The 25808-nt window shown below is 39.2% G+C and overlaps 1 protein-coding gene across 2 annotated transcripts in view; it reads left to right on the top strand.

Moving 5' to 3' along the window:
- Positions 1–25808, top strand: part of rapgef5a (Rap guanine nucleotide exchange factor (GEF) 5a) — a 47547-nt gene that overhangs the window by 10865 nt on the left and 10874 nt on the right. For both annotated transcript variants that reach the window (XM_008421770.3, XM_008421771.3), the window contains exons 2-11: positions 691–741; positions 3747–3853; positions 4356–4477; positions 5879–6056; positions 11228–11309; positions 11420–11468; positions 11590–11663; positions 15381–15563; positions 22127–22272; positions 23132–23232. In XM_008421770.3, the coding sequence (XP_008419992.2) occupies positions 691–741; positions 3747–3853; positions 4356–4477; positions 5879–6056; positions 11228–11309; positions 11420–11468; positions 11590–11663; positions 15381–15563; positions 22127–22272; positions 23132–23232 (1093 nt within the window). The remainder of the gene's footprint in view (positions 1–690; positions 742–3746; positions 3854–4355; positions 4478–5878; positions 6057–11227; positions 11310–11419; positions 11469–11589; positions 11664–15380; positions 15564–22126; positions 22273–23131; positions 23233–25808) is intronic.

Below are 25808 nucleotides of genomic sequence, written 5' to 3'. Positions count from 1 at the left end.
TGTTTTGTCATGTTATTATAACATTACGCTATAGTGTTACCAGTCTTTAAACGTTTGAACACTCTTCATGAGTCATCTCCCCCTCTATTTACCTGACAATCCTGATCATTGTTAATCTGGTTTATAACCAGTCTTTCAGCGCCGTGTCTACACTCATCTTCCTGCAGTGGCACCACAATGATCCATAAAGATTAAGGGTTTATTTCCTGATAGGGGAAGTGGATGCACCTGGGGGAAAGGATGGTGTTATTAAGTGGGAAGATATTTATTGTGGGTTGTCTGTAAAATGTGACAATTACACTGATTGTTGGTTTTTGTTGACGATGAATGAATCGTCAAGTACAAGTTTTACTTGTGGAGGAGGCACGCGAGAATATATAAAGTAAAGGGCACAAATGGTTTGCTTGAGTTTATGACTGGTACAGTTCCCTGACAAAACTTTCTGATGACATGATCACATTTTCTTTAAGTTTGATAAAAGTGTTTGATGGGAACACGTCCTGCATTAATGTGTGGATCTGCTCCCTCGCTTTACTTCTGCTGTGAGTTCAAACAAACCTGACTAATGTTTTCAGAATAATAAAACCAGTCCTCCCCTTCTCAGACTTATTTGTTTAGTGTGTTTACTGTGTGTGTGTGCATTATATCTTGTGTGAGTTGGCTCTGATGGCTTGTGTTTTGTTTCAACAGCAATCACCTGACACTATCCCTGGACCAAGCACCGGGTCTGCAGTACACAAGGTAGGGAGGAAGCGCACAAGTATATATAAATGACATCATTACTTTCTAGTTTTCTCTGTTCAGCACAATGAAGTGTTTATTCACAAATGACATCAGTGGAGATTATTACCTTGAACATTGTCCAAGCTACTTTCACTTCTGACATGGGCCTCATTTGATCATGCAATGTGGCTTTGGAAATATTTTTAAGCAGTGCACTATGCAAAAAAAAAAAAAAAGCTTAAGAGCTCAAATATTAGATTATTGTCCTTCATCTCTGAAGGTTTAAACAAAGTGGATAAAACATTAACCCACATCTAGGACAAGTATATAAAAAACAAATTTGCCAAATAATTAAATTTGAAAAACTTTATCTTTTGAAAATCGTGTGAACATTACATTGCCACCCACACAAGAGGATGCCGGCTGATAGGATCTCTTGTCAGGTCTCTGTTACAGTCTGGGGGGATTCCAATGAAGTCACTGGATCTGACTTTTGAACCAGTTATTCAGATTAGATTAGATTGAATGATGTTTGAAATTTGAGAAGTGCTTTTGTAACTCTTGTTAAATAACAGATCTTTGTCTAAAAGGTGACATCGCACCACTTCTTCCTCATTCTGATTTCCCCGTGTGGAATCACCTGGGCTCAACAGGAGCTTGGAAAAACAACAAAACAAATACCATCTCCATTGGAGATGTTTTTGCATTTTTTGTTACCGTCCCGTTTCCTCCTGCACAAATAGAAGATGAGGGTGAAATATCAACTAACAGCACTTTGTAGCTAGATAGCACTATAGGTTACACTGCAATTACATTTGACCCATTTTTACCCATTTTCTTTCAATGCGTTTCCACATCTGAAACCTATATTGTTCACTGCGAGTTTGACTTCCTTTTGTATTGGAATACAAATAGTATCTAACCAAAAGTCAGAAAAGAATTGCAGCACAAATAACTGCAAATTTCCTCAAATCATGTGGCGCATACATATCACATGTTAGAATTAAGAATAAGGAAATTGTCACATTGCTTCAGGTGCTTCTTTTTATAATCAAACTTGTAGCTTCAGGAGAAAAAAAAATAATACTAGAGAGCAAACGCTGTGACTTTAACTAAAGGAATGTGGGGACACCATCTGCAAAATGCATCAAGTGTGCTTTCTCTGATGGCTTCACTGATGCATTTAGCTATGACAGCTGAGAAATATGCACAACCCAAAAGACTCGTATTAACTGGTAAACTAGTCAGGCTGTCTGCTGCTCTATGACCATATGAGTCTCCTACATTTTTTTTGAGAAGGTTTTTTTCACAGCTCTTCATCAGTTCATTATTTGTTTGCATGAATTTGTAGATGCAGGTTTCTTTTTTATTCCTCCACAGTACTTTGTGATGGTGGTGATTTTGATGTGGCTCTTTTCAACACCTCACGTATGTACTGTTTAGTCGTTTTGTTGTGGATATGCTGGTATATTCTGGAATGTTGCATTAGGCAGTCGAGGCGGTTTTAGCTTTCAGGGCTCACATTTAACTCTGCAGTTTATGCTCAGCCTAGTAATTGCGAAGTTTGAAGGCACTGCTGCAGGGTGAGAGCTAATCATTTGGGTCAATATGCCAAGACACGAACTATCTTCTTTTCAGAGAGAAGAGACTTTCTTCCTATTCTGGCAACTTTTCTAAACCTGCTGCTATAAACTTTTAGCATTAAATTTGAAAAACTGAAGCTTGTAGGTTCAGTTAGCTCCTTTTTTTTGGGATGCTGTTGTGCACAGCATGGAAAGACCTCCTGGTGAACTTGGCATTTGCACTCCGGTAAATTTCTTCAATTTTTTTATTTATTTTTTTATCATATAGCTGAGAGAGTTTCAGATAGAATAGTCCCTATATCTTGTCAGAATAAAAAACAACAGGTACTGATGTTTGTCTGTTTTAATGTTATGAGATGATGGTAGCAACGGTGGTAGGAGTTCATCCTGCAATCGTTGGATTGCAGGTTGGATTTCTGCTCCGTCCACTTCTTTTGTTGTCTGTGGGCAAGACTTTTCACCTGCTGAAGTGTCAGATTTTCAGCATTTAGAGATAATAAAAGTCACAAAACAGGAGGCATTGCAGTTTGTTGCAGACCGTTATGGGTGTACAGAACCTGATCCTTGTCCGCCACCAAATAACCAACGATTTTCAGCTGAGAAACATCGGGTTGTGCCATCCTTGTTGATGCCACCTTGACATGTATCACTTACCTAAGATTAGATGCAAATACAAACAACCTGTAATTGGAGCTACTCTTGAACCAAAGCAGAACTCATAAAGTACACAGAAAGCATTTCTGTGAGGTTGACCTAGGCATACAACTTCCCCAGATATCAATCCTATTTATCAGTTTTGGGGATGTTCTGTTAAAACCCCCCCAAAAAAAGTCAGATTCATGGGTGCCCCACCTTCCAGTTAATAGGACTTTTAGGACCTGCTGTTCACCTTTGGGTGCCGGTCTATTGGAGCTAGGACGAAGAGGGACCAACACACTATTGTTGGACCTCTAAGCTAATACATGTGCAACCTATTGATTTTTACTATGTGTAAACCAGCTTGCAGCATGTGAAAGATTTCACAGAAAGCGTTTGATGTTTTAATATAATGTGTGAAGCCTCTTTACTTAGGCAGAATGCTCTGCTCTGATTCATGTACAGTAGAAGACCTGATGAGCAGAGCAGTGCCAGCAGCCACGTAAACAGTTTTAATTGAAATATAGATGTGTTTATGATGGCATAGACAGCGGGAGTATTGCAGAGTTTGTAGACATAGTCAATGGTTGATTCCTCAGGGGGAAAGAAATCGAGCTGTCCTTGTGAGCTGCTCAATGACAGTGGCACATAACCACATTAACTTCCTCCAATCTGATATCCATCTGTAAATAATTCGATGTTTAACAAATTCTGCAGCTCGTGTTTTATTTAGTTTTTATTTGCAGTTTTTAACTTGCTTAAAGGAAATGTGTTTGTTTGCTAATTTGCACATGTTTGTTTCAGTCTTGCTCCCAGAGTTTTCCATGTGCCGGTCGATCTGTGAGGAATGCCTTTCTCTCTCATGGACCGTACCCAGCCAAAGATAAGATCCACCTGGCCAGAATCATACGGTACGCCCATCTCTGCCTGTTTGTATGCAGAGCTGGATCGATGAATTCAGCGAAGCATGTAGACTGACTCACCAGTCACTGGAGAGCCCCGTTTTAATTGGTCAGTCAGGTTGTTCATGCAGGACAATGAGCAAAGAGGAATGTAGATGTGGAGCACAAGTATTTTGGGAATACAGTCACTTTATGGAATTACACATACATACAGAACATCCAGGTCCTTAAAAAGAAAACAAATGATTACTGAATAGATACCGGAACTGTAAATATACTGTAAATACAGCCACACTGACACAAAGAGACTTCATCTTCATGGGGAAGTAGAGGAAAAGCATTCGCTGTTTCCGAGGAAAACCCTTACACAGAGCTAATGAATAATCAATGGGTATTGATTAAAAAAAAAGAAAAAAAAGAGCTTTCATGCAATAAAAGTATGTGAGCATCATGACATTATATGGCCCTACTTGTGCAATAGAATGGTCATATGTGCATCTGCTTTTAACAGGCGTAGCTATGTGGGAGTGGAGCTGGTGCAGTGGCTGTGTGAGCAGTGCGTGTACGTGCGCTGTCGGACTGCTGCTGTGCGTGTCTGGCAGGTGCTGCTGGAGCTGGGAGTCCTGCTGTCTGGTAATATACACACATACACACGCACGCACACACACACACACACACGAGCAGATAGCTAGAACTGTGCTTCCAAATTTATAGCCACCTACCAGCGACATCAGCACATCTCTAAAGATACAAGTGCTTAACTCGGTTATTTTCAGCAGAAAGGAGAGCTTCATTTGCTGCCTCATTCACCTGCTCAGCACATGAGCTTGAATTTAGTGCAGATCTGTCACATTGAAGCTGGGAATTACAGCCACATATATCAAAGCTCCATTTTCCTGTATTGTTTCATTATTCGGCAGAAAAGAATGATTGCTCCTGCTAAGGTAAAGTTCATTGGTCTGGTGCAAAGATCCGCTGTTTAGCAGTGGGATTTTGCTTTCAGTCAGCATTAGAAACCAACTCTTTCCATTTTTATAATGGTTAATAAAACCTACTTTAAGTGTTAATGTGTATTTGTCTAGATTTAGATCCTCAGACTTTCTTTTGTTTTGGCTTTAATAAAATCCATCTTATTAAATTAGCTACCCAAGAGGACTGTGTAAGTGTTTGGGTGGCTGATAAAATCGAAAGATAATGGATGTGGCTTAAAAAGTTATAACTTTGCACAATCAGCATGTCATCCCTGTGTCCTGGTTTTGTTAGAAATCAGCCTTACAGTGTGTAGATCTCATCAGGTTTGACGGGATGCAGGGAGATTCATAGATATCCTCGTAGAGCGGGGAAGCCAGTGTTTTATTTCTGCTATCTCAATGACTCACAGAACCCTATAACATCCATCCACCCAGCCCTTCGGTTTTTATCGCTCCACCCGTAGCCACTGAAGCTTGTTTTCCTTCTTATCATTGGAGTCTGCCTCACTTCAGTTCTTTTCTTGCAGCTGTTTAGCTCATGCTGAGTGCATTTCTTCTTTAGCACCACGTAAGCCTTCAAGCTGTGGCGAAGATGAGGAAAGAATCATGCTTTTTTTTCTTCTTAAATTTCACATTGTCGTACCACAGATTCTTCTGAATATCTAGTGTTTGAATCTTTTACCTTGTTTATCCTTTTGCCTCTGCTGCATACAAAGACACCCTGATGCTGATTGAGTTTTTTTTTTACTGCTTTGACTCTTGCTGGTTTCTTTTTCTGTCACTTGACAGTTGAATAGCTAAGATTGTAAGTTTTGTTATGGTTTTGTCATCGAGTTTTTAGCAGGAAACCCCCCCAAAACAGTCTAATACATTCTTTACACACAAGTGCAAGACTTGAATCTTTACTGGCATAACTAACCTGATATTTGTATTAGTTTTTGACAACAGTATTGAAAGATACATTTTTTTAAATATTTTTTTCAACAGCATGATTATACCCCAATTAATAACCAACCTTACTGTTTCTCTCTGCTATTTTTTGTTCTTATTGAATTATTTCCAGTGGACCAGCGGGTGGTGTTTTCGGACTCCAACACTTACTACCAGTTCAGTTTTGAAGAGTGTGACTCTGCTTCCTGCGAGTTTCGCTCCAATGAGGGGGAGTGGCCAGAAGCTGTGAAACTCCTCCTACAGCTTGCGCCATATGTCCAGTTTCGCTCTGGTGGTGGGGCCAATAGCCCGTAAGTAATAAATAAATGTACAGGAGAATGTTATGTTCTATGTTTCTATTTTTTCCAGAAACTCGCAAACTGTTTTCTCCAGACTTTTCTCCCCATTCCAATCGCTAAATGATAAATGTTATATTTCTTGTATTTATATTAAAAGCCATCAAAAAGATTTGAGAAAAAAATTGCTATGTTTCTGGACACAGGATCAGCTAAACAAAGTTGTCTCATACAGCTGAATGTTGTGGAAACACAGTTTTATGGTCATTTTCCTAGTATTTTAAGCACACACAGAAGCCTGTTAGTACTGAGAACTGTCTGGGAATTCATTACTTTTTAACTGCAAGTCTTGCCATTGAGGCAAGTGTTTCTAACACTTCTACATAGTTAGTATTAGGATCAATTGATGCTGATTTTTTAGGGATAAATGCTCAGGGATGGAGAGCATGCCATGGTGTTTTTACCTGCAGTCATAATGAAACAAATACATCTTAAAGCAATCAGTTAATGTGGAATTTTTGACTCTGAATTAGATCATTTTAAATAATCTAGATTACATACGATTGACGAGCAAATGGTGCAAGCTAATTAAATTAAACGTGGAATTGTTTTTTACTGGAATTACATCAAGAAGCTTTAAAGACGTCGCTGTTTCCTTCATAAGAGTCTGTGATTTTTCACAGTGACTGTCACGTACAGAAAGTTGCAAACATGTTCTATGAATCTACACTAACTCTTTTTGGCTCCATTCAAGATGCCTCAACATCAAGTGACCAAAAAAATAAAATAAAATAAAAAAATCAACAAATCTAAGTCTGGGAACTTCTAAATTTTGAATGAAAAATGTAGGAACCCTGGAGCCACTAGATGGTCTCCACTGACCTGAAGTGGAAAGCTCATTGCTTCTTTATACTAGCCCCAAGTGACAAGCTTCACGTCTAGATTTGAGATGAAGGTCATTTGTCAGTTTGATTTGCAGTAAAAAAAAAAAATAAAAGAAAGAAAAAAATGCTGCTATGTGTGCAATTCTGTCCTTGGAATATAAGTCACCCTACCAAAGATCCTCTTAAAGTCCCTGAGAGAAACCTAATCTCTGTTCAGTGTTTTACATCCTCTGTCTCCTTTGAGGGATATTTTTTGCACGCATACACAACCTCACCTATAGAGGAAGGGCACGTATGTACAAAAAGTGGCACATGATGTGATCAGTCACATACATGAGCTGGTCTCCAGGGCACTCCCACTCACACGCTTTGAGTTGTGTCACTCAGAGTTCCCTGCTTTGCTGCGCCTGTAAGTCGACTTCCTGCTGAGCCCGCCGCTGAACTCAATCTGTCACTCAGAGAAATAAAGTGAGATCTGTATGTGCGGGTAATGAAACTGAAGTGTATATATGGAGAGCGAAGAGTTGCAAACGTCAATGTATTCTTCTGCATGTCTGCTTCAAAGAGCGCATGTACAGACGCCGTGCAGAGAGGCTGACGAGACGAACCCAAATGTCATATTTGTGGTAAATCTTGCGTATCAAAGTGAACATGGCTCTGTGTTTTGGATCAGTACCTTTGTATGCAATATAGCAGTTGACATGCACTCTGATTTACTTCATTTCACTGCTTGCACAAGTCAGCAGGGTTCAGACTAATGAGTGGAAAACATCAGAGCCACTTTATGTCCGACTGAATTTCCCAACTTGTCATGTTTTGACAGTAAAATGCTAAAAAATCAATGAATTTTCATCGCTCCAGTGCTGTGCAAAAGTCTTGACTCACTCCTCTTTATAGTATGATTATAATGAGCTAGAAATTTTCCTAAAACAATTTACACAAATATTTCTTATTGCTGTCTGAAGATCTTTCAAATTTGATACTTTTAACCGTAGTCAGTCATTCATTTATGAACAGAACAGGATAATTTCCAGAAGTATCCGTTATGCTTGGCAAGCAACTTAAGTGTCTGAGGAAATAAATCAGAGACGAACAATCCTCAGTTCAAGAAATGAGTTTGCTTGATTTTACGTAGTTCTTCCAGCTTTGCTTGTCTAGAGATTTAAATTTTAGACTATTCTAATCTAAGCAAAAATTCATGCTCAGTAAGACTGGATGGAAATCATCTTTTAACATTGCAGCCGCTTGCATGTCTCCATCTTCTTTTCCTTCCAACTTCATATTTATGCAATACTTTGTATTGGTCCAAATAAAATTCACTGAAACTTGTGGTTGCAAAATAACACAACGGGACATTTGATGTAACATACCCACTGCTCTGCAGAAAATCATCTATTTGCTTCAAATTAAATTAGACCCTTAGAGTTTCTTCTTTTCATTAGATAGAAATCTCATAATAAATCTAACTTTGTGCTCGGGCTTTCTTACTGTTTGATTCCATTTCTCTGCAGATGACCATCTGACAGCCTCCCTCCTGTTTGCCTTTCTTCATAAAGCTAAAATGTTTCAAGCTACATTGGAAAAAAGCCAAAATTACATAACCACCATGCAGGTCCAAAAGACTTGATGTACCAGAAAATTATCAGGCATTCAGCGACCAGACATAATTGCTCCTCATGCTTCTCTTGTCTCCCCCGTTGGACTGTTATTTCCATTCTTTATTAATTATTGTTACCTAAGGAGGGAATCATTACTTTGATTTTTGCATGAGTTGAAACAAAGCATGGCATGCTTCATCCCTGAAGCCAAAGAGCCTATCATACTCTTTTATGAAGTTACTTTTATGCATCATGTGTACATTAATCATTATATTTGAGTTATTATTTACTACATATGAAAGCTTTGAGCAAATCATTTAGCATCAGAAAGTAGTGTTTCCTGTAACACCCTCTTATTTTTCTTTGAAAATACAGTACATCATCAAAATTTACATTTCATCTAAGTTCACACAACTTTTCTTCACGCATCTCTTATGTATGAAAATTTAAGTGCAGCTTTAATTTAGCACTCGGAGTTCAGGAGAAATGTGTGCGTAAAGTACATTTTAAAGGAACGGTGCAACGAGAGACAACATTAATGTTTAATTCTTAGATGTTCTGCCAACTGCAGTGGAAGGCTGTGTTTGTTAAAGTTTGCTGATCAGGCTGTGAACTCGTTATGGAACAGGCAACGTTAATATTTTAATCCTAGTACCTGCATCTTTCATTAAATCTTTGGCTACTTCAGCTGCTTTAAACATTAAAGCAAAATGAAAAAAAAATAAAAATCATTCCCTCAAAGCTCACTATAGAAAACAAAATACTTGGTCAACAGTTAAGCAGCTGTTTTTCCTGTTTTTGAAATGCAGGACAAACAGAGGTGCCAGAAGCTAAAATATGATACTTTGCTTGGGAGGAGGAATGTTGTCGCCCACTTTGCAATGCATTCTGGTTCCAGCCAGTTTGTTTCTCTGTTTTGGATGGAAAAGGGCAGAGTCAAGTTATGCTAAATACAACTGAAGCACACCAGTCATCTAACATCCCACGCCAATAAATAAGACTCTCTGCATTACAGCACAGCTTTCATGTCTTCCTTGAGGCTGAAAATGTACATTTTTCTTGCTTAAGGAATTCGAATGAAGAATGATTTGAGATAATTTGCAGAATTCTTTGCATCACGAAGCTCTTGATGGGCTTTGAACGAGGAGGTGGTCCAGGCACAGATCATGTTATTTCCCAGCACTGCTCTGTGCCGCTTAATGGCTGGTGACACACCTCCTACTGTGCTTCGCCTCCAGCTTTGGTACCTTCAGGCTCACACTGAGTCACCAAATTACCAGCTGAAACACTGGCTGAAAATAAAACTTAATGATCCCAAAGAGAATAAATTTAGCGTGATGATTTCGATAGCTTTTATTTTTATTTTAACTTGTAAATGGACTTCCATATTTGGTAAGCATGTCTGTTTTTTTTGCCATATTCAAGAGTTAAACACTGCATTTTTTTTCCTACAATACGAGAATGGCAGTAAACATACAGTATTTTCACACTCCTTCAAGGCATCCAGCAATCCACCTGCCTGTGTCTATATCTGTTCTGGAGCTCTAGAGCTGCTGTGTCAGGCTGAAGGCTATTGTGTTATCACCTACTCCCTGGCTTCTTCATCTATTATCCCACTTTATCAGATCACACTGTACACACATACACACACATAAAGTCATCCCAGGTTTCATCTTCTTTCCTCTACACCAAGTTTCTCTGGAAAATGTGGATGCAATCCAAATTTTATGCAAATGGAGACGAGCCTGTGTGTGTATACATGCTTCAGGGTTTTTACTTTGTGTGTGTGTGTGTGTGTGTGTGCGTGTGTGCGTGTGCGTGTGCGGGTGCGCGTGTGTGTGTGTGTGTGTGGGGGTGAGGCAATGCATCGGAAACCAACCCCCGGCTTTAGTTTTCTTAGAGTTTATGTTGGATGAGGAACCCTCGGGTGCCGTCTGTTGCTGCTCAAGACCCCTCTATGCAAACCTTTTATCTCTGCTGTTAGAATAATGCAGAGTTTACCCCAAACACAAACACCGTCTGACATGCACACTGATGAGGACAAACACTAATATATTCATGAATGCACACAGGCTTAGGAAAATCCTCAAGATTTAGACATCCACGTACATCTTGCGCGCAGCTGCTGCATTGCTGCGCTTACATCCACAGAGGGTGTGTGTGTGTGGAGCTTTTTTTACATGCCGCTTTATAAATGAAAACTTCTTAAAAAAGATGCTTTGGCTTCCAGAGACTGAAATGCGATGGAGGATCTCTTTCACAAAAAAAAAAAAAAATGTTTGTGTTGTCAGTGCTAAAATGCAGAAAACCATCACATTTAAATTTGTGTCAATTTTAAAAAAAAATTGATCTTTAACTTTTGTGCACTTGGACAATTATTTCATAATGTTTTATATTGTGTTGTGAGAAATAAGACATCAACATTTATGTTGAGCAGCTGCATAATTAAAATGGCTAATTAAAATTAAAAAAATAAAAATAAAGGCATGTAAAATATTTAACATATGTATTTTTTTTTCTGTCGATGGATTAAAATATCCAGAGGAGATTTTCAAGATTATGCAAGATGTAGTTCTGTTCACACAGTGCCAGGGGGCGGTGTAGAGAGGCTGCAGAGGGACGTCTGTAGGGAAGTTTTACACCTGAGGGCTGTTTGATTAGAATATTAAACAGTTGCAAATAAAGCTCTGTCTGTTTCTTTAAGGTCAGAGGAAGACTCTGAAGGTAACAGGGACATCTGCAGTGAGATTCTTCAGATGAAAGCTCTGGAGAGGCTTACTTCCACGGTCAGTGGCACCCAGAATGAAAATACAAGATAAATATGTGACAAAACTGAAACAAACGTGGAATTATTGACAGATTTACTTTGTATTTTTTTTGTTGTTGTTTTAAACAGGTGCAAAGTGAGTTGGCAGCTGCTCTCGCTAGAAAGACTCGCAAAGCTTGTAAGTAATGCTGTGGTTGGAACGTTTCCTTGAAGCATTGTTAGTGGGAATTATTTGGATTTACCGTGAAACCATACACTTATGTAACAAACAACAATCTGCAATATGCGTTTGTTTGCAGTATCAGAGCAGGACTCTGACACAACTGAAACAAGCCGTCAGGAATCCAGCACCCCCAGCGAGGAGAGCAGCCCGGTAATATACACACTAACACAAACGGCATTTTATATAATATATACATTATTTACACGCAGTCCTCATTCTTAGTATATTTTTACTAGAGCAGGCTTTTACCAGCTGATACTGACTTCTTTGAGCTCTGACCGACTGTCTCCTTTTCCAACCAAATCTGATTTTTTTTCTTTCTTTTGTTTAATAATACACAAAATAGAAATGTGTGTTGTGGGTTCTTTGATTGTGGTAGTTCCTAGATTTTCTTTTTTAAATAAATGACAGAAACTAAATACTGAGATACTGATCTCAAGTTGACTGATTGATGCATCTCTACTCTTTACCTTGCTGTGACAATTTGCAGTCACTTAATGATTTGCATGTTTTACTCCCACATTGAAACAATTTGAATCTTTGGAAAGGTCAATCATTAAAGACTGATGTGCAGCATAATACACTTACAAATCGCAACTGCTTGTGGTGGTTTGTTTAAGTTGCACTCCGTTTCATTTTTTTCTGCTGTATTGCAAAGAGATTGCAGTATCCCAGTGTATTTCTCACTTCCTGCATATATTGCTGTTGCACATACACATACCACAATCCATACGCTGTAACACAAACTGCATAGACGTTGCACCATACTTAAAATGAATAGGTGGTGCTGACTACTTGGTTTCCTTTAAAGGTCATTCGAGTTCAAGTTTTATTTATGTGGAGGTATACACATGGCTGAACTCAGAAAACGGGGTCGGAGAAGAGCACAGAGCGAGGCCCATGTGCTTCCTCATCCCATGTCTATACAGTCAAAACCTTTTTCTCTCCATCAATTATTTATTCTCTCATCACATCACTGAGACCAGGGAAGGTGGGGAAAAGAGCAGCAACACATATATGGTGTTTTATATTTCAGTCGTTTACATGAGTTATATCCTAGTTAGCATAAATGGTTCCAGTTTATGCATTTTATTTTGGTTTCACCTGTGACGGTTATTATTTTAAAATGAACTGTTATTATATTACAAAGGTGCTTCTATAATCTAATTTCCCCACACTCCAGCCAACAACAGATCTGTGCTTACTTAGCAAACTGAAAAAGAAAAGAGCAAAACGGATTGTGAAGAAATAACTTCTGCACAATAAGTGAAAACTGTTCAATAATTCACAGTTAAGCTCATAATTATAATATCCTGTTGGCAGATTTAAACTTAAAGTGATGGCAGGGAGGCTTTTTAGCATTTTACAGGATTTTCCACATTTCTTAACTGGTTAAAAATTTTTGATATTTTGAAATTGTTGTTCATGCCCACCGTCTATGAATAAATGTATTTATCTACATTGTCTTGCAAAATTATTAACTTGTGCATCCAGTTCATTGAGTAGGAATAATCCTTATTCTGTTAGAGTAACAAGTTTTCATTGTATTCTTCTGTACAAAGTAACATACAGTTAATGAGATTATATGGAGAAAATCTGTGAAAATCAGTTTTCTTCCCACAGATTCCTAATCAGATTTGAGTTTGGACTTTGACTGGGCTATTTTGATCCATCCATCCATCCATTTTCTTGCACCCTTGTCCCTTAATGGGGTCGGGAGGGTTGCTGGTGCCTATCTCCAGCTATCGTTTCGGCGAGAGGCGGGGTTCACCCTGGACAGGTCGCCAGTCTGTCGTAGGGCAACACAGAGACACACAGGACACACAACCAGGCACACACACACTCATACCTAGGGGCAATTTGGAGAGACCAATTAACCTGACAGACATGTTTTTGGACTGTGGGAGGAAACCGGAGTACCCAGAGAAAACCCACGCATGCACAGGGAGAACATGCAAACTCCATGCAGAAAGACCCCAGGCCGGGAATCGAACCCAGAACCTTCTTGCTGCAAGGCAACAGCTCTACCAACTGCGCCACTGTGCAGCCGGCTATTTTGATATTTCAGCTATTTCACCTAATCTCTTTTGCAGTCTGTAGCAGAGCTCCTTCCAGCATTGCCTTGTGCATAACTATATCCAGCTTACAGGCTTTTTTTTTTTTTTTTTAACTTGGCCTGTCCAGCACCATCTCAATCTGTGTTCCATCTTTAAAGCATCACAACTTTCTTTTTCCTCTTGAAGAAAAGCATCCCCACACCACAATGCTGCCACCACCGTGTCTCATCATGTACATGGTGCTTTAAATGTGATGTGCAATTCTAGTTTTGCACCACACAGCAATTTGCATATTGGCCAGAAAGTTCAAATTTTGTTTCATCTTACCTGAACACTTTGTTTCAGATGGTTGCTGTGTAGCAAGCAGCTTATGAGACTATCCAGCTTTTAACAATGGATTTCTTTTCTTTTATAAAGAAATGCAAATTCAAATCTTGCAGTTGAAAATTACCTACTACTTTGTATTTGTCACTTTCAAGCATAGTGATATTGGTATTTGTGATTGCAAGGTGACAAAATGAAGCAGAGCGTAAATAGTATAAATTTGCTTTTGCAAAGCACTTCATGTTTATCAGAGAACCACAGACCATCCAGTCACTAATACATCTTAAAATCACATTAGTCATGTTTGTCTGACACTGGCTGTTGAATCGATCCCCCAATCCCTCTGCTAATATTCATGCAACAGAGGTAGTTAACTGCACTCCCGGAGTCGATCATATGTATCAATAAATAACTAGGACAACTACAAAATGTCAAGGACACCATGTTCGAATCCAACGCTTTTAAACTGCAAAACAACTAAAGTTTCCTGGAGTCTCATTTGCTTTTAGTTCATCAGTTTAAATCTATTGATATTTTGGGATTTGAAAAAACATTAGAAAAAATAGGAGAGAGTGATGTAAATTTATGTCTTGGACATGAAGGCTGCAGCAGGTCTACAGGAAGCAGAGAGGGACAAGTAGTGGTGTAATATCACTGTGTGTACGTGGGTATTCTACAAGATAAGAGTTGTCATTGGGTTAGGGGAAAAGGGGGTGTTTTCCTAGTAAACAAATCATGTTTAGTGTGTGTGTGCGTTACCCTCTGTTAGAGCTTGGTACCGTGGGATAGTTGACTTACAGGAAGGGTTGCCCGACTCTCAGCCAAACGAAACAAGCCGCTCTGTCTCTCTTCCAAGGAAAATAAACAGCCCAAGCTGGCCGCCACAGGTGATAACCATCACACGAGCTGCACCCAAGGGAATGCATGCAGTCACGGAGAAAAGCAACAGTTCTCCTACCGTCCCTCTGCTCTTTTGTTTGAAATAAACTTTATAATCATGTTCCTGTCATTTTCCTTTTTTAAGACATTACTCTTTGATATTCCTGCTTGGGCTTTTTTTTTTTAATAGCCCGACTACAGAAGGGAGGAGACAGACACAACACACACTACCTTCTCACACAGACACCCCTCCCGCCCACTTACTACTAATCACACACACTCACTCTTTTTGCCGCCAGATCCTCTGACACAGAGCAGCTAGTCTGACACAAAGAGGTGCAACAGATAAAAAGAATTACAGCCTCTAAGAGATTGAAAGAATTAGAGACGGAGAGGAATAACAGAGAGAACAAGATAACCTAGAGACACCCAGGATTACTATTTCTTTTCATCGTTGTTACATGGACACAGATTTCTACTTTCATCACTTCTGGATTGTGCTCTGTGGAGAAACTCATTGATCTGCTGCGACCCCGGCTTTTCAGACTTTTCTAGGATGTCTTGGGACTGCGGTCTGAGATATGTCTTCATGCCTCCTGTGTTGCAGCTGGGCGGGATGTGTGCTTTGCGGGACGGGAATGGAAGTGGTGGCGGCAGCGGGATGGGGACCGTTTGTGGCCGAGAGGAGCTCACCAGTCGGCTGGGTCTGGAGGCCGTCCAGCGGCTGGCAAAAGATGGCTGCCGGCTGCTGCAGAACCACAACTACCGTCTACCTGACAGGAACCAAGCGGTTAGTAGAGTTTTACTATATTCACTTTATTATCATAAAATACAGTCCAGACATAGCAGTTTACAATTTGTGCATTACTATCCAGGAAGGAAGTATTTTGACATAATTTTTTTCTTCTTTTTACTACAAATGCATATTTTACAACTCTTAGCTACAAATGCTGTAATTCTTGGTGGATGTATATTTATGTAAAGAACAAGTCTTGATTGGAGCAGCTAGATTAGAAATTGATTCTGCAGGTTTCTAAAGGTTTGGGTGGCTATTATTAAGAGAGGTCTAGTTGGACCATTTTGACCTGGAAATAGTATTACATTTCAAAATCTACTATCTGCTTCTAGAGGAGACTTTCTTTTTGGATTAAGGCTGTAAAAAGTCAGCAGCATTCTGGAGGATTGTTTTTTATTTTATGCAGGGAAATCCATCATTGCAAGCAGCCAAGTGTTGATCATGGGTATACAACAAAAGCCTCCCAGTTGGTGGAATAATAACGCAGCTGTCTTCTTCACCTGACTTATATCTTGTTGAGAACTCCCAGGTCCTTCTGAATTTGCCAGCTAAATTGAACCCTATTTTAAAGTGTGAGATTTCAAAAGAGGAGCGAGAGAGAGCAACTCTTCAAACCATATTTGGGTGCTATGAGTGGTTCTGATTGGGATTATCTTTTATGCATAGTTAATTGCAGTCAGTGAACACAATAAATGTGTTGAATCCTTCTCTTTTTGCTCAGTTGTTCTTTAATTTGCTGAAGGATTCTGCAATTTGACTATTGCGTAATAATTATGCACTTTTGTATTCTCCTTGAAAATGTAATACCTCCATTGTTCGGCATCCAGATTGAATTTATTACATTTTGGATTGTCTCAAAACTATTGCACCCGTTTTCTAGAGTCATCTACTATCAGAAATATGACTTGCCTAATAACACCATTCATCTCCATGATGGATGGTGACACTTTGCAAACTCCTACATGTAATCTGCAAAATAGTTTGCGGCTGTATGGTAAGCGTGAGTGAGAAGTAATAGACGTCATGCGGGTAATGTTGTCACTGCTGTCGTCACTCTGAAACACAATCACAGGTGTTAGTCATGGATTCAGGTCAGGGATCAGGAGAGAAAATCCTGATCAACATGATTGGTGCCTCTGTGCCTCCTCGGTGTAGACGAGCACACAAGTGTGCACATTTCCTGCAGTTCTGACCCGTCTGATTATCACTCAGGAAGACAGAACTGTGATCCGACATAAACACCAGCTTGAACTGTCACTGCAGATAAACTGGCCTTGGCTTTATTTAGATTACTTTTAACAACCAGCACTTCTCCGCTGCAGCTCGTCTGATGGTGGGTGTTAATAATGGCTCGCTGCAACGTGAGCTCATGCTTTTATTACAAGCTGTCAGGAACTTTGTATGTCTTTCAGTTGTGCTCACTTGTGTGCGTGTCACTGTTCTGGCTGGAGCTTATAATCATTTGTAAGAGCTTTTATGCGCATGTTCATGTGCTCCCGGGCACTGTGGCAGACTGAGTCAGTGGATGCTCATAATGAGTGGGGTGTTAGTGAAGCTAACTTATAATCCCACTCCACAGTGTATACCTAAAGGCAGTAAGCGAAGCAGATGCAGCCTGATTTCACCTTACATCACACGCTGCTTGTAGGATTTGTTGTTGATTAGCTAGTGTTTGTTTGAAGCCCAGCTATGGAAATGCTTTTGCTTGATGCACAGTTTCACTTTTCTTTTTTTTTTTTTGTTTGCAACGATGCAAAAGTAAATATGTGCAGGAATGTCACATCCAAGCACACAAAGCCAAAGAAGTTCCTCATGGCTGCAACCTTGTAATCTTTGCTAGATTGGTAAAGTGGTCGTTTTTTTTTTTTTTTACTATTTTCATTGAGAAAATAACATCAAAGGTTAACTATGGTAATTTTAAGATTATTCTTTTCAGCAGATCAGAATAGCTTGTGCAGTGAAGTGTTTCAGAAAGTGATACAGTGTTGCTTGAAGGAAAATGTCCATAATAACATCTTATAAATCTTTATCCATTTAGCCTGATCCTGATTCATGTTACATAGAGGTAATGTTTATCTTGACTAAGAATTGTACTAAAAGAAAGGGCTGCACAAGCAAAACATGCAATCGATGTTGTTGAATTATAACATTGGTTGCAATTAACACATGTTTTGCTTTTATTGCAATGAAATTCCAAGCACTTGAAATATAGTCTTCCACCACACGCTGTGAATTAAAAGCCGTTATTGCATTACACTCATGTTGTGCATCCCTTGAAAAAATTACAAATAAACATTTATTGCATTTATTTTTTTATTTCAAAAGGGCTCTACTCACTTTTTTTATTTTAAACTGCTGTTATTTTAGCATTGTTATTTTATGTAAACATTCAAGAACCATTTAAATAGATTTTTGAAGATCTGACTTGGAAAAAAAAGTCTAATCTTCTTTTAAAAACTAGCTGAACTTATAAAAACTAATAATTTAATGTATTTGTGATGGTATTTTTGTCTCTAATTAAATATAAAACACACATTTTCAAGTCAAGTGTTGCATTGTACTTTATTAGTAATAGTTTCTTAGGGGATCACTGTAAGTACAGAAGAAGACGTAGAAGTGCTTTGATCAGGATGTAAAAATGATGTACTTGGAGTATATCCTTAGAATCACACTTTTTGGTACATTTCCCTTAATTTCAGGTGTTAAGCCTGCAGAGCCGGACTCTACCTTGTGGCTATAATTATATTTAAAATATCTCTTTTACCTCTTCCTGTAAAAGGAAACTTTTAATTCAAATTAACGAGGCTCTTCAGAATCAAATAATCTTGGGCCACTGAATTGGGTGGAAATCAAAACTGAGCAATCAGTTCTATTCACAAGAGATGCTGTTCTGCTTTCTAGATTATTTTGTTTTCCTTTCTTTCTTGATGGATAAGCTCTGACAAACCAATGCGAGCTGTTTCCATAGCAATATGACTGGTGTCTGCAGACTGAGCCGAGTGCCTCTCTGCCTTTTAGTCTCTTCTGACTTCAGTTTTCATATCGCTTTATTTGATCATCAAAGTTTACTTGAGTACAAGGTTGCTGACTTTCTGATGCACTCATGAATTCAGGTATATTCACAGCTGGTGTTACTTCCCACATGGTGAGGGAATTACAATGCAGTGTTTGTTTTTTTGCGTTGCTGACCTAAAAGGATTGGGTTTCATTTTCTTATCCATTTTTCCCTGGAACTGTGCCCTGCTCTATCACAGCACAGATAGGGCCCAGTCCCTGAAAGGGAAAACTTCCTCTCAGGTTTCCATGAAGTCCACCTTTCCCCTTGAAATGTTATCATATGAGCTCACATGGAAGATATTAAACTGTATGAATAACATAGAAAAACTGTGGAAAAGCATCCTGATTTATTGTGGGGTGTGAAATACATGTTGTTGTTTTTTATTTTCATGCACCTAATATGAGCATTTTACTTGTAGTTTGAGTTGAGGGTATTTTAGTTTTCTTATTTTCTGCGCTAAAATCCCCAGGTTCTGTAGCATAAAGTTTCACTGTTGTGAAACAGAGATGTGGCAAAATCTGTGAAAGAAAACTGCATTTAACTGAATTGAAACTGAATTTGTCCGACACCCTGCTAGTTATGATGTTCAACTGCTAATGTACAATCCTTCATTCTTTCATTTTCAGTTTAATTCAATACTAATACCAATATAAAATCTGCTGGAGGGTTTTAGACGACCTTGGAAAAACATTGGAATTAGCAAGTCAAAACAAAACAAAAACAAATTAAAGAACTTTGTTGAATATTGCATATCAGATTTAAGTGTGTTTTGCTTGTTGTCATTAGTAAGTCCTTGTTACTCCCATTCTCATTTGTGTATTTTCACAGTAGCTTCCGGTCTCCTATCTTCCATCTGGCTTGCTTTTCTCATTTTTTTTTATTACATAAGCTTCTGGCCTCTCCCATTCACAATATTTGTGTTCCTTCTCTGAATATTTTTCCTTTTTAAAGGTTTCCAACTTTTCTGAGGTTAACGTGATCTCCTTGCTAAAATTGAGAAATGTTTTTAATGGTTATTGTTACGAAACAGTTATTGTAATAATTTTCCTTAACTTTGAATTGGTTTCTGGAAGATTTTTATCTTAAATCTTGTGTATTTAACACTCCATTGCTCTATTTTGAACCTAGAGCTGTTTTTCTTGGCATTGATGTAAAGGAACACAACGCATTTTCTTCTTCTTTGTTTATACAGTGCTTGTTCTTTGTTACATAAAGTCTGTAGTTCTGGCTGGCACTCCCTTTATTAGATATCTGACCCATGAGACAGGAACAGCTAGTGCTGATAACGTTGGGTGGTTTTTGAATCATAGGCAATGTGGTCTAATTGCATGTATCCCCTGCAGCATGTAGTAAATGTTATATCTTGACATCACATCTGAGCTGTTGGGTGTGGTGTTGGTGCCAGCGTAATTAATTGAACGGTGTCACATCTCGTTAAATTGGCCGTCACAGGCAAACAGTGCTAATCTTGTGGCTCCAACTTGATGAGGATAACAGCAGCGGAAGTTTAATTTTGTCACATTTACAACGTGACATTGTCATTTATAGTAAGTTTTAGCATTTCAGAGTTTCCTGTGATTGAAACAAAAATGTGAGGAATTGCAGTTATTTGATAAATTTTGCTTCAGGACAGAAAGGGGATGAAAATTATGGTGGCAAAAAACTAAACATATTTTATTCTCATTTATTTATTGCATAAAAAACAGCTGTTGTATTTAAATAAAAAACATTCTCCAGCCAAATGTTAATATGCAGGGAGGATGAGGCACTTTACCCCCATAACTATTGTATGAAAATTTGCATGTTTGTGTCATCTGGTGAAAGTCTCTCCATTGTAAAGCACTTTGAGTGGTCTGTATAACTTGGAAAACACTGCAAACATGTAGATAATTCACCATTTAAAAATGCTCTGACAGATATCTAAAGCTTGGGATATTGTTTTAAAACCTGACCCTGCTTCTGGACAAGCTATATTCATGAACTGCCTGTCTTCATGATGTCTTTTGTTCACTAATTATCCCACTAAACTTCTAAGATGGTTAAAAAGCAATTGGATTCATATTTACTCCCAGGCGGGCTCTATTTTCTAATTAGGCAAATTGGTTGAATTGAGTTTTATTTAGTGGTGCTAGAGTAAAATTTAAAGTATTAAAAACATTTAGAAATCAGTGTATTTTTATTGAACTTTACAAATACTTTGTCACAGGAGTTTGTGGTTGTAACACCTTGGAAACGCAGCGTGCAGCTGAAAACCCACCGGTATCACACCTGGGTAGGAGGATCTGGTAGCAGCTGAACATCTGGAGCACATTTTGCTAGAATGACTCATTAGGAATCACAAAGAGATCTGGGAGCATATTGTTTTGTCTGACCCAAGTCATGTCCCACCTGCTGCCTCTCAGGATCAGACGCTCCCTTTTATCTGACAGTCAAAGAGATGGCATGTGTGGATTTGTTTGTTTGCTTGCTGGTGCACGTCTCTTTTTTTTTTGTGTGTGTGTTATCAAGGAATCTGAGCCATCATTTAAAGAAACCTCCACACTCGGACTTATAAATGCATTTGTTAGGGCTTGGAAAAGGTTAGCCCTTAGTGTAACTTTCACCTCAAAATCATTAGGTTTAGTATTGTAAAATATGACTCAACTAAACAAAAAGTCAACCCTTATGTCAGGAGCTCCATGTCAGTGTCGTTTGTTGCGACACAGACTGCAGAGAGCATCTGCTCCTACTCCTCTGCCTTTGATCTCTATCTCTTGTTTTCTTTTTCACTTCTCACCTCAGGCTGTTTCTTCTTCTGTTCACCTGGGACTTATTTCTATTTCGCTGGACTGTCACGGCAAACGTGTGTCTTGTGTATTTCTCAGAGCTGCTGCTGCTCCTTTTTTGAGGATGAGATAATTTCAGGTGTCAGATCACATAGCTAGCTTTCCCTGCAGTGTAATTTAATATGTAGCGCCACCACCCCTTTAAAAGAAGGGAAATGTAATGCTTCCCTTTGATGGTGACAGATGAGGCTGTGTTGATATGCTTGAACTTGCTGGAAACTATTTCATGTCTTTTGAGTTAGTTTTATTTCACAATTTATTTTTTTCAAGGATTTAATTATTATGACCTACCAAAGTGGTTATAAGCTGCTTCTCATTGTAGTTCAGAATGTTCCTTGATATTCAGAATTGTCACTGCACCCTGGTGGACAAAGCATGTAATTGCACCTGGAATTTCAACATGTCAGGCTTTTGTGTGCTCTGCTAATATGTACTGTTTGCACACATGGTTGCATCAGTCCTGAATGGTTTACATATATATGTATATATGAAGTAATTACTGTCTAAATAATCAGGAGACACTGTAGATTAAGGTATTGAAATTTAAGACTAGGATCCATTATGAATTCTGGGTGATTTATACATCAAGCGTGTTTGGCCTTCCAGCAGTTTTGTCCTTGCTTCACTTTGTGACATGCCTGTGTTTTTTTGGGGTTTTTTTTGGTCCCCTCCAGGAAGCAGTGGGCAGGGTTTGTCTGAAGGAGAGAGGACGGGACGTGTTGGTGTTGCGGAGAGTAACATCATCAGTGACGTCGCCGTCCGACCGGCCCTCACCTACATCGTCGGGGGGCGTGTCCAGAGAGGACGACTGCAATAAGAGGTTTGTCCCTCTCCCTTCATAATGAGAACCCTTCACACTAACATTAACGACAAAAACACATAATTACAGTCCTCCTCCCTCTACTTTTCTTTTTCTGCTTTTGGGACCTCAACTTGCAGAGGTGCAAAATAGCAGCGGGGCTGTTGAAACTGTACTTGTGTGTGACCAAGATAATGTATGCTTAAGCTTCTGGCTTGGAGCAGAAGGGAGAGAATGGCTTTTTGTTCTCAGCTGAAAGGGAGAAACAAGATGACACCAAGATTCTATTTATTTAGGGTCATATAGTGTACACATTCAAAGCTGATTTCTTTCTGCAGTGTCTGCCAAGACCCTGAGGCACAAAGCAGGGAGTGTCAGACAGGTTAGGAGTCTGCCTGCGTGTGTGTGTACACAATTCAAAGCGTCCTCAGTAACAATCAACTCCCTCGCAGGGCTACTGTAGGAGCTGTCAGAGAGAGGGCTTTAATCTCAAAGGTTTATAGCTGACAGCAGCAGCCAGCGAGACATCGAACCCCAGGGAGGATCCCCCCACCCCTTCTGGGGATGCAAAACTTAGAGGAGGACAGATTGTTGGCATGTGATAAGACATGAAGATGAACTCTGAGCTAGCTACTCTTGCACAGGCAGAGGAGGATATAGTTGACGACGATGATAATGATGAAGACGACTGTGAGGGGGGCACTGAGGATGGAGATTGTGGAGTTTCGGACACATGTGCGTTTGACGTTCCCCATTTTCCCTACATCGACGATGAAGATGTGGATGAGGAAGAGAAGGAGAGGAGATGGAGAGATGGAGGTGACTGCACTTTGTTCTCCAGTCTTTTTGAAGAAGACTTTTGCGGTTCTTCGCCCTACAGATACGTGGTGGTGTCAGGAACGCCGCTGAAGATCTTGGAGCATCTGCTCAGCGACCTCCGACTGGACGATCAGAGGGGAGCGATGGAGAACAGAGAGAGCGGTAAGGTTAAAAACACACACCAAATAATCCAGGTCACAAACAATAAAAATATTGATTCGGAATGTTAGAAAAAAACTAAACTTGAATTTAAAACGGTGATGGCTGAAGTCAATAAGTGCTTTTAGACAAATAATCAAACCGCACCGATCACATACCTGACTTTGCTTTTGTAAAAACACACCAGGGTGCTTCATACCACAGTACTTCCTAGGAATTAACTTTTCAGTGCAGCACAAGTTCCAACACAGTCCAGCTTTCAGTTTTACTCTAATCTCAAGTGGCTTCAAACCCACGAGGCGTGCACTTTCTGTCGGAGCCTCTATGTGATTGTAGCTGCATGAGTCAGCCCATCCAGGTGCAGTCATTCAACCATGTGATTGCCTGTAAATATGAGGAACATTTAGGAGGTTAAATGCTATAATGAAACTGTGAAATAACAGCTTGAGGGCACTCAAGACATTTCTACAGGAAGTAATGTTCAGAGATGTTTTGAATTCATGTCTTAGTTTAGCTGTAGCTGGTATTTGTTGGTATTCCTTGTGGTCTTTTTAATAAAATCTGTGTAGCATGCATCTTTAGTCAGCCCACTTACTTTGATAGTTCTCAATAAAATCCAATATAACCAGTAGCCTCCAGGAGTCAGCTAATTGTTCAAAACAATTTGTGTGTGTCTTGGTATAAACCAGACTGTTCGGTGAAGAACAGTCTGGTTCTTCAGTATTATGAGGTTGTGGAGAAGATTAAAACAGAGGAGGGTTATTAAACATCATCCAAAGCTTTGAAGATTACACAAAGCAGTGTTCAATTAATCATCTGAAAATGGAGTACGACACAGCTGCAAACCAACCAATGCAAAACCCGTTAGTCTGAACTAGGAGGGCATTACTCCAAGAAGCAGCCAAGAGGCGAATTGTAACTCTGGAAGAGCTGCAAAGATCCACCGCTCAACTGGGTTAATCTGTTGAAATGACAACAATTGCATGTAGAACAGAGGCAAGAAGAAAAAGTGCTATTGGAGAACCAAGTAAGCAGCAGTGCAAACATGTAATCTGGTCAAATCAGACCAAAAGTGAACATTTTGACCTGCATGGTATGTGGTAGAAAAACAACACTTCAGGACTTTATCAGCATCAGGTTGAGAGGATAGAGTATTTCACCTGAGGCATCGTAGCTCAGCAGTTTTGATGGGAGAATGGATGGAGCGAAATACTGAATCTGGCTTTCCACAGGATTGTGAACCTTAACATGTAGCCACAGCTGCTCTGAAAAGGTTTTTAATCAAATCTGTTTTACGTATCAAACTTCAGAAACTTCAGACCTAAATTCATTTGAAATTAAGCAATTAAAATTGCTTCTCATTTAGACTCTGCATCTGATTGAGCACAAACTATTTTTAAGCAGTGCAATAGTGCAAATTTTTGTTTCTAGATGGGCAAAATGCTGCATGGTGGGGCAGCTGATATCACTGATGCCTTGCAGCAAGAAGATCTTGAGTAGAATCCCAATTAGAAGTTTTATGGAGCTTTTTAATCTCAATGGGATTTTCTTGGTGAAATAAAGGTTAATAAAAAAGTTTACAAAATCTCCCAGTTCATGTGTGGATTTTCTCCGGGGCACGACTTCCTGCCACGCTCCAAAAACATAAAACCCACGTTTTTTGGTTACTCTAAATTGTCCTTAGTAATTCTAGCATGTTAATGAATGTGAATAATTTTGAAAGAAATTGTACAGTGCAGTAATACTATCTTTATGTGTTTAATACTATCTTTATGCGCTTGATAGAAGTGGTTTATGCATGCATACTAAATTGAAAGTCTCAGATTTGCTCAACATTTCCAAATCTGATTACCAGTAACCTTTCTAAATTCGGGATTAACATTTCTGCAAAAGGTAAAACAAAAATGTGTATTTATGAAAATTTGTTCCAGCATACCATCCTCAAAATGGCTTTTTCTTTTTTTTTAAATAACACTTTAAGCATTATCTTTGAGCCAAGAGCTGCTTAAATTCTACTTTTATTACTTTGGTACATCAGGGGACACTAGTTGGGTATTATTAAGCTATCCCACCACCTGTTAGGATTTGTTTTTGCTTTTAAAGACAAGGAGTCTTTATGCATCAGCTCAGACCTCAGTACCAGCAGCTACGAATAGTCCACAGGGAGCCATCTCGCTGAATTGCAGGAAGCAGAGGAAGAAAGAGGAAGAGATAAATGTGGGAGAGAACTGAGATGGGCTTTGTCGAGGAAGTCCGGCTAATATTTATTCACGGAGGATAGTAAAGGAACGTAAAGAGAGAGAGAGAGAGGCAGGAGTCTGAGACTGTGCCCGTGTTTGCCTGTCCTGTGCGCTCATGCAGCCGCAGGAAACATGTACATATATGGTGTTTCATATGTTTGTGTGTGTGACTCCCTGAGGTGGTGCCAAGCATCAGTGTGCTGTTTTAACTGACTTAGCTGTGCAGTGTGTTGAACCTGCTCTAACATGCTTTCATGGAGAGAGCGCGATTACCTAAACACCCCGTTGCTGTGAACACAAAAAACGCACAGACACTCACAAAGGGTGGAAAAAAAACAG

The sequence above is a fragment of the Poecilia reticulata genome, chromosome 11 (genome assembly GCF_904066995.2).
Source record: "Poecilia reticulata chromosome 11, P_reticulata-male-v2, whole genome shotgun sequence".
NCBI lineage: Eukaryota > Metazoa > Chordata > Actinopteri > Cyprinodontiformes > Poeciliidae > Poecilia > Poecilia reticulata.
This window is presented reverse-complemented; position numbering and strand designations above follow the sequence as displayed.